The sequence below is a fragment of the Myotis daubentonii genome, chromosome 8, assembly GCF_963259705.1.
Source record: "Myotis daubentonii chromosome 8, mMyoDau2.1, whole genome shotgun sequence".
NCBI classification, from domain to species: Eukaryota; Metazoa; Chordata; class Mammalia; order Chiroptera; family Vespertilionidae; genus Myotis; species Myotis daubentonii.
In genome coordinates, this window is record NC_081847.1 from 36,476,892 (window position 1) to 36,486,456 (window position 9,565).

The following is a 9,565-nucleotide window of genomic DNA, read 5'->3' on the forward strand; positions in this document are numbered from 1 at the left end:
GAGGGCATGTACCTTGGTTGCAGGCACATCCCCAGTGGGGGGTATGCAGGAGGCAGCTGATCAATGGCTCTCTCTCATCGATGTTTCTAACTCTCTATCCCTCTCCCTTCCTCTCTGTAAAAAATCAATAAAATAAAATTAAATTAAAAAAAAATAAAAATAACAACTTGACCCATTTGTTGAAAATCAATTGACGATAAATACACTGGCTTATTTCTGGATTCTCAATTCTATTTCCATTGATCTGTATGTATATCCATAATGGCAGTACCACATTATCTTGATTACTCTAGCTTTGTAGTAAGTTTTGAATTTAGGAAGTATGTGTCTTCCAATATTTTCAAGATTGTTTTGGCTATTCTGGGTCCTTTGGATTTTCATGTGAATTTTAGGATCAGCTTGTCCAGTTCAGCAAAGAGGTCAGTTGGGATGTTGATACAAATCACTTTGAATTTGTAGATCAGTTTGGGGGAATATTGCCATCTTAACAATATTTTGTCTTCCTATCAATGCACATGGATGGGATATCTTTCAAGACTATTTATTTAGGTCTTTTTAATTTATTTCAACAATGTTTTATATTTTTCCATTATACAAGCCTTGCGTTTCTTCTGTTAAATTTCTTAAATATTTTATTCTTTAAAAAATGTGTGTGTGTATATATACATATATATATACACACACACATACATATATATTATTATTATTTTATTGATTTAAGAGAGGAAGGAAGAGGGAGAGAGAGATATAAACATCAGTGATGAGAGAGAATCGTTGATTGGCTGCCTCCTGCACACCCCACATGGTATTGAGCCTACAACCCAAGCTGCAACCAGGCATGTGCCCTGACCAGGAATTGAACCGTGACTTCCTGGCCTACAGGTCAATGGTCAACCCCTGAACCACATCAGCCAAGCTATATTTTATCCTTTTTGAAGCTAGTATGAATGGGATTGTTTTTTCAGTTTCATTTTAGATTTTTTTTTTATTGCTAGTGTATAAAAATACAATTTATTTTTGTATACTTATCTTGTACACGTGTTTTGAATTGACCTCTTGTCCCTTTCTTTTTAATTTCGAAACCTAGAACAGACTGTGCCATTACACTGTTGTGAACAGCTTATCTTAGTCACACATGAGAACCAGCCTCATTATGTTATCAAGTTCCATGTTTCCATTTGTGAGAACTAACAGAAGTAATAATTGTAAATTCATTTGTCCTTTGTGGATAGTATTATTTCTTCTTTTGCCAAATGTTTAGGCTTTATCCTAAAAATATGGCAGAGGGCTGAGGCTTCAGAGCAGCTTCATTACTTGTTACCTTGTGAATGTGATAATAATACAGCCCAAAATTAGAAGATGCCCTTTAAAAACTCAACAGCTACGAATAGGACAGAGATGGTCATTCAGTAGGGGCAGAATATTAGATATTAGAGAAGAACATTATTTCTTACTCTTAAAGTGGTAAATTTAAACCCCTTTTTTTTAAAGCCTATTAGAAATCTAAATTCTAAAATCTAAATTTTAATTTAAAACCTTTTGATAAGAGACCTCTGGCCTACAAAAGCCTAAAATATTTACTATCTAGCTCTTTACAGAAAAAGTTTGCTGACCACAGATCTAGATTAGGGTGGATGGAGGAGCATGAGAAGACCAATGTTTTACTGAATACCTGCTGAGCACCAGGCACTGTGCTATGTATATGCTTGTTTGTTCTTCATTCTATACTGAGAGATACTGTTTTTCCTATTTTACCAAAGAGGAAACCAAGACTCAAAAAGGTAATAGCACTTGTTCAAAGGCTCAGGGATAGATCTGGGACTTAAACCAGTTTTGCCTGGCTTTAAAAACCAGCTTTGTTATATACTACTCTGCCCATACGTTTCTGTGTATATTTTTTTTTTCTCATACTAACAATTCTTACTTTTAGTTTTAACCGCCTGGACCTACCACCCTATAAGAGCTATGAGCAACTGAAGGAAAAGCTGTTATTTGCCATTGAAGAAACAGAAGGATTTGGACAAGAGTAACTTCTGGGAACTTGAACCACGGAAGGACAAGAACTTACTTGCAATGTTTGTCCTTTTCCTTCTCTGCTTGTTGCACATCTTGTTGTAAAATTGGACTGTGACTGTTTAGAGAGAGTTATCTGAGTATAAGTAAATTAATGTTATCATTGAGATTTATTTACCAGTGATTCTGGACTTTTATTCAACATTTCCAGAAATCGGATCTGCAAATGACTAGTCAAAACCTTAACATGAGATTTAACACATCATTGAAATCTGACTTGTCTTATTCCACTAGATTGTTTCCTTAATTATGTATATGTGTATCAAAAGTCTCACTCTTCCTTTTACATCCTAGAACAGTAACAAAAACATTTTAAACTCATGTATCTGTACTCTAAAACACTGCCATCCTAAAGCAGATTTTATGTGCGTGAAAGGATTGCCTCATTCAGAAATTGTCAGTATGAAGGGGGAGATTAGGCTTTCCCCAACCCTACATTTATTTTGTTTTTTATTCCACATATGCCAGGAAATATATGTAGTATGGTCTCTAAAACCCCTAGGTTTTTTTTCCCCAAAGTTGAGACTCTCTGCCTTTTTCTTGGTAAGGGGGGAAAATGCTATTGCTTTGTCTTACAGAGCGAATGTCTGCCAACTACCCATCCATTACATAAGCCTGAACTTTGGTAATATATGGCTATGAAAATTAATTAAGCCTCTATAAAGACTTCCCATAGAGATAAATTCTGATACTGAAATGTAGTTACCTGCAATATTTACTAGAGATTTATGAGATTAAATTAAGAGATAATGTAAGAAAGTAGACTTTTCTGATTCTACATAATGCTTGATTATTCATTTAAGGACCTAGAAATATTGTGTGAAAATGTATAAATATCACCCAAAAGGCTTTCTGCCCTATATTTTTAAAATACAGAATAGTTATATTTTAAGTAGCCCCGGCCCTAGTTCTATAGGGCTTGGCTATTTAATATTTTTATGGAGAAAACATTTAGTTCTGGAAAAGGTAAATGCTTGTATATATTTTTGCAGCCTGAGATCTCCCTTACTCCATTTCTTCCTTTAATTTAAGTGGCCACATGTATATGTCTTCCCTGCTGTGTTAGGAAAATGGGGGCTGGATATCCCAAGAATCAGAGGTTTTATAAAAAATACTGCATATAGCAGACATAAATATCTCCAAATACTATCTTAAATTTTGGTATAAGCTGAACATTTGGAAATAGATTTATTGTAAGTGTTTAATTAGAGCAATTTCTTAAATCTGAACTAAATCGCTTTTAGAGTCCTTTTTCTTTGTGAGCATTGTAAATGCTAATAAATTGTTAAAAAAAATTTTTTTTTTTTACTGCATGTTATGTTGAAATAAAAACAAAGTAAAATGAGCAAATTGCCTTATTCTTCTGCTCTTTTGGGAGGTTGGGGAAAGCAGCATTTCACAGCCTAGGCAGTAGGGAAGGACCTCACTTGTTTAATCAAACAGAGTGCTTTAAAACTGATCCAGCCACTCATAATAATGAATTCCTACTCTGTCTTTTATGATCTTATATTGTGCAGAAGAATCTAATTTTATTAAGACTTACAATAACTCTATTTAAGATTGAGATACTCATTTTTCAGCAAGAGAGTGACATACTAATGTCAAGTCCTAGAAATTTAAGTGAAATATGACTCACCTCCCCACAAAGGTCTCATGCTAAATAAGCTATTTCAGTCAAGCCCACTCTGCCCCTTTTTATTTATCTAATTAACAATCCAAAATGTTGCCGGGGATGCCTCATGGAATTAGACTTTGCTATATTTATATTCCTCCTTGGTTTGGAATGTAACTCCATCCTTCTAAACTCCTAAGGTTAACTACTTCTATTTAATATTGTTGGTATCTCCAGCCCCCTCTTATTTGTTTTCCTTTTAGGGTTATTTACAAAATTATTTGTATATATGCTATGCTTTCATTAACTAAAAACGAAATAGCACCACTGGATTGTATATTACTGTATTAGCATTCCTTTTTTTTTTCTTTCTTGAAATGTAATTTCAAATACTCAGGTAACTCTACAAATATCACAGGGAGTCAAGTGCTCTTAATAAAGGCCCTTAAGGGGGCTGCCTCACTTGCATTTCCTTAAAAGATGTAACTTTATAATTAAAGATTTTTGGTCTTTCATTTGCACATTTTTCTGTTAGTCTTGAGCAAGAAGGTTTTCCCTACCTGCATAAAAGACCAGATCTTACAGATTTCTGACTGTTTTTTTAAGTGGCCAGGTTACAGCCTGTCTGTTCTGATGGGTAGGTAGAAAAAAAACTATAAAGACCCACCAAGGTGATACTGGATTTGGTACCTATTGTGAAGAGAACCAAGATGAAAACATCTAAGTCAGGACCCCAGCCATGGTGCTGAGTAGAGAAACACCAGCTAGTTATCAAGACTGACTGTTCTTTGACTAGTCAGTGTGGCTCAGTGGCTGAGCATCGACCTATAAACCAGGAGGTCATGGTTTGATTCTCCTTGATTCCCAGTCAGAGCACATGCCCAGTAGGAGGTATGCAAGAGGTAGCCAGTCGATGATTCTCTCATCATTGGTGTTTCTATCTCTCCCTTCCTCTCTGAAATCAATAAAAATACCTTTTTAAAAAAACTATTCTCAATAAGCTGTCCTGCTCATTAGCTTCAGAAGACCTTTTCTTATTGGGAAACAAGGTGATCAATCTCTTGTTTAAAGTAGAACTAGCAGCCCTGCCTGCGTGGCTCAGTTGGTTGGAACGTTGTCCCATACACCAAAGGGTTTTGGGTTTGATCTCTGGTGCGGGCACATGCAGGAGGCAGCCGTTCAATGTTCCTTTGTCGCATAAGTGTTTCTTTCCCTCTAAAAATTAAAAACATAGATTACTGGGGAGAAACCAAGATGGCGGCATAGGTTAACGCCGGAGATTGCTGCCTCGAACAACCACTTCAAAAAACAACTAAAAGACGGAACGGACATCATCCAGAACCACAGGAAGGCTGGATGAGTGGAAATTCTACAACTAGGAGGAAAGAGAATATCATACCCAGACTCAGAGGAGGCGCAGTGCTGAAGTGAAATACTGAGGTGCGGAGTGCGCGTGTAGTGGCCTGGCGGCGGAGGGCGCGGTTGTTGTTTGCAATCGGGAGGGAGTTTCAGACTCTGAGCTCCAGATCCGGGCGTGTCTCTAGGGACCCAGACTCAAACGGGAGAAGCGGGACTGTCTGGCTTCGGTTGGAACTCGAAGGCAGCTTTCTCTCCGAGGTTTGCAGCGGTTGCTGGGACTCTGTGAGGCAGAGCCCCTAGGGACGGAACTGAGAGCAGCCATAACTGCTCGCTCCGGCCCGCCCTGTAGATCCCCGGGGACCCGCCCCGCCCAAGCCCTGTGCAGAGCCATTTGCAGGATAGCTTCAGGCAAACACTAGATTAGCACCGCCCTAGAGATCCAGCACAGAAGCTCTCCCACTGCAGACACAGCGGACTCTCATAGCCAGTTAGCCTGGAGGTCAAATCACCCCCGGTATTGCCCACATCAATCAAGGCTTAACTACAACAAGACTGCGCACAAAGACCACTAGGGGGTGCACCAAGAAAGCATAAAAAATGCGGAGACAAAGAAACAGGACAAAATTGTCAATGGAGGATATTGAGTTCAGAACCACACTTTTAAGGTCTCTTAAGAACTATCTAGGAGCTGCCGATAAATGTAGTGAGATCCTCAAGAAATCTAATGAGACCCTCGATGTTATGATAAAGAACCAACTAGAAATTAAGCATACACAGACTGAAATAACGAATACTATACAGACTCCCAACAGCAGACCAGAGGAGCGCAAGAATCAAGGCAAAGATTGGAAATGCGAAGAAGCAAAAAACACCCAACCAGAAAAGCAAAATGAAAAAAGAATCCGAAAATACGAAGATAGTGTAAGGAGCCTCTGGGACAGCTTTAAGTGTACCAACATCAGAATTATAGGGGTGCCAGAAGATGAGAGAGAGCAAGATATTGAAAACCTATTTGAAGAAATAACGACAGAAAACTTCCCCCACCTGGTGAAAGAAATAGACTTACAGGTCCAGGAAGCGCAGAGAACCCCAAACAAAAGGAATCCAAAGAGGACCACACCAAGACACATCATAATTAAAATGCCAAGAGCAAAAGACAAAGAGAGAATCTTAAAAGCAACAAGAGAAAGAAACTCAGTTACCTACAAGGGAATACCCATACGACTGTCAGCTGATTTCTCAACAGAAACTTTGCAGGCCAGAAGGGAATGGCAAGAAATATTCAAAGTGATGAATACCAAGAACCTACAACCAAGATTACTTTATCCAGCAAAGCTATCATTCAGAACTGAAGGTCAGATAAAGAGCTTCACAGATAAGGAAAAGCTAAAGGAGTTCATCACCACCAAACCAGTATTATATGAAATGCTGAAAGGTATCCTTTAAGAAGAGGAAGAAGAAGAAAAAGGTAAAGATACAAATTATGAACAACAAACATGCATCTATCAACAAATGAATCTAAGAATCAAGTGAATAAATAATCTGGTGATCATAATAGAATCAGGGACATAGAAAGGGAATGGACTGACTATTCTTGGGGGGGAAAGGGGTATGGGAGATGTGGGAAGAGACTGGACAAAAATCGTGCACCTAAGCCGGAACCGGTTTGGCTCAGTGGATAGAGCGTCGGCCTGTGGACTGAAGGGTCCCAGGTTCGATTCCGGTCAAGGGCATGTACCTGGGTTGTGGGCACCTCCCCAGTGGGAGATGTGCAGGAGGCAGCTGATCGATGTTTCTCTCTCATTGATGTTTCTGACTCTCTATCTCTCTCCCTTCCTCTCTGTAAAAAATCAATGAAAAATATATTTTTTAAAAAAAATCGTGCACCTAAGGATGAGGACAGTGGGTGGGGAGTGAGGGCGGAGGGTGGGGCGGGAACTGGGAGGCGGGGAGTTATGGGGGGAAAAAAGAGGAACAAATGTAATAATCTGAACAATAAAGATTTAAAAAAAACAACATTCTCCGTGCGGACTAAAACTATAAAAATAAAAATTTAATAAAATAGAACCAGGGGAGAGAGGCTAAGGCAAGAGGGTTTCCTGAAGGTATCCTACAGGTAAGGATGTAGAATTTCTTAATATGCTGATCTAACAGTGACTGGAGGACAGAAACTGCAGGTTCTGAGAAATACACCCTCTCCTGTTTAATCTGCCCGATATAAGCAGCTAGAAAACTCTAGCTTCAGTGTGACTAATCAAAGGGGGAACAGGTGTCCCCCACAGCATGAGGAAATATTCCTTGGGGAAAGAAGTAATTGCTCTTACTGACCATTGGCTTTCCAGCCCTAAATCCTACAATGAATCAAACTGGGACTCAGCTGCGGTTGACTGGCTATTTTCCCGAACTTTTAGGAAGTGTCAGATTGAGTAACACCAGAACATACTGCTGTTACTCCTAACCCATTTCACTTGTCAATTCCTATGTGTCTTTAGGGCTTCTTTGTGGTCAGGACATTTGGGGGTAGGATTCAAGGGAATTTTTGTGGTTAGCAAGGAGAGGAGGATCTTCAGTAGAGATCTCAGACAGTGTTGGTCTCTCAGGAACAGGTTCCCATTAAGCAAAGACGCTATGGGCAAGAGGATTTCCTCAAGGCATCCCACAGGTAAGGATGCTGAGAATTTGCAATCATTATCTGCAGATCACTGAAAACAGCCATACTGTTATTTTTCTTCATTTCTGATTCAAACCTGCTTTTTATTTGTCTTCACTGCCCTGGCAATCAATACCATGCCTATATTCACTTAATCTCAGGGCAACTGTCAACACTTATTACTATGTCCCAAACAGAAACGTTACATGCAGTCATTTAGTCATCCTGGTCATTCTCAGAGATAATCACCTGTATTTTACAGATAAGAAAATAAATATTCAAAGTCATTAACTTGAAGTGTCCACCGCTATTTAGTGGCAAGAAGGCAAACTGGAATCCAGAACTGACTCCAAAGATTGCAGGGTTAAACGTTTTGCTCTATTGCTACTCACAAACTGCAATTCTTGGAGTCTTCTGTAACTTATTCAGCTGTTCCATCTAATTGGTTTCCAAATCCTATCAAATCCATCTCTAAAACTTGAATAATTTCTCTCAGAGCTGCCTCCATTGCCACAGCCCACATCTTTACTCCTACCCAGGTTGAGTGTAGAAACCTGTCATTGCTTCCATTCTCCCTTCCAGTCCATCTTGTGCTGCCTGAAAATGGTCTGTGGGAGACCTCAGTCTCGTGCTTCTTCCGTGCTTAAAATCTTAGTGATTCCTCCATGACCACAGAATAAACTCCAAAACTCCTAAGCCTGCCACTCAGAGCCAACAACTACCTTTAACTCCTCCTTCCCTCTCATTCTGGCTCCAGTCCTATGAACGATTGGCCAGTTTCTATTTTGCTTCTGTGATTGTGATCTTGTTAAATCCTTTCACCCCTTAGCCTGGTTCTCCATATAAGTAAGATGGTGACGAACCCTTGTGTGCTTATTTTCTGGGATGTTTTGAGATCCAGTCTGCAGCCCTTACAGAGAACAGAACCGTTGCACGTGATACGGAGTTCCTGCACACACTTTACTCAGCTTTTCCAAATGTTAACATCCGGTATACCTTGGAACAGTTATCAAAACTAATGACACTAAACTACAGCCTTAATCAGATTTCACCAATTTTTCCACCAATGACATTTTTCTCAATATCCTCCAATCTGTGCCTTCATTCTTATCTTTCATGACCTTGACATTTTTTGAAGAGTACTGTCAGATTCTTTATATAATGTCCCTCAAATTTGGTTTAATGTTTTCTCCATAATTATGGCCATAGATTTTTGTGAAGAATACTACAGAAATGATGTGCCCTTAGTGCCTGATAACGGGGGCACACATCAATCTCTATCTCGTTAGCAGTAATGTTAACCTTGATCCTCAGTTGGTGTCTGCCAGGTTGCCTTACTGTCATCACTATCCAGTCCTTTTAACTGTAGTACAGACACCCCTGGAAGGAGCACCAAAACCTTCCCCAGTTAAGAGAGGCTAAAGTAGAATTAAAAAATTGGAGTTAGCGCATCTGTGTTGAATTTAGCAAGCTCCAGTGCCTCAAGGAAAAGCATTTGTAAAAAGGGATGCTGAGGTTCCTGGAGATAGCATGGGCCAGTAACGAGACACAAGGTTCACTAAATGGCAATTTATTTCCTGCTAGAAAATCCAGAAACCTTTGTGGTCTTTGAGAGTAGATGGCTCAAGAGTGGGAAAGGAACAACATAGGGCTTTCGAAAGAAGGGGGCCCCTTTTAAAGGTGAGAAGGGGGAGGTAGCGAGCACAGATGTGAAGTGGCTTCTTCAAGGTAACACGGGTGGGGCCGAGCTCGGAGTCCTCCGACGGCCGACTCCCAGGCTAGCCCTACCCATTTCCTATCTGAGCCTGCACGTAACATTCCCAAGGGGGTCGCGCTGGACTTTCCCGCACCTTCGGCGCATTTGGGCTCCG

At 39.8% G+C, this 9,565-nt stretch overlaps 1 protein-coding gene across 6 annotated transcripts in view; it reads left to right on the plus strand.

Annotated features, from left to right (window-relative positions):
• ITCH (itchy E3 ubiquitin protein ligase) overlaps positions 1–4,200 on the plus strand; it is a 130,001-nt gene extending 125,801 nt beyond the window's left edge. For all 6 annotated transcript variants that reach the window (XM_059705913.1, XM_059705917.1, XM_059705918.1 and 3 more), the window contains one exon: positions 1,931–4,200. In XM_059705913.1, coding sequence (XP_059561896.1) covers positions 1,931–2,030 — 100 coding nt within the window. In that variant the 3' untranslated portion in view covers positions 2,031–4,200. The remainder of the gene's footprint in view (positions 1–1,930) is intronic.
• The last annotated feature ends 5,365 nt before the right edge of the window (positions 4,201–9,565 follow it).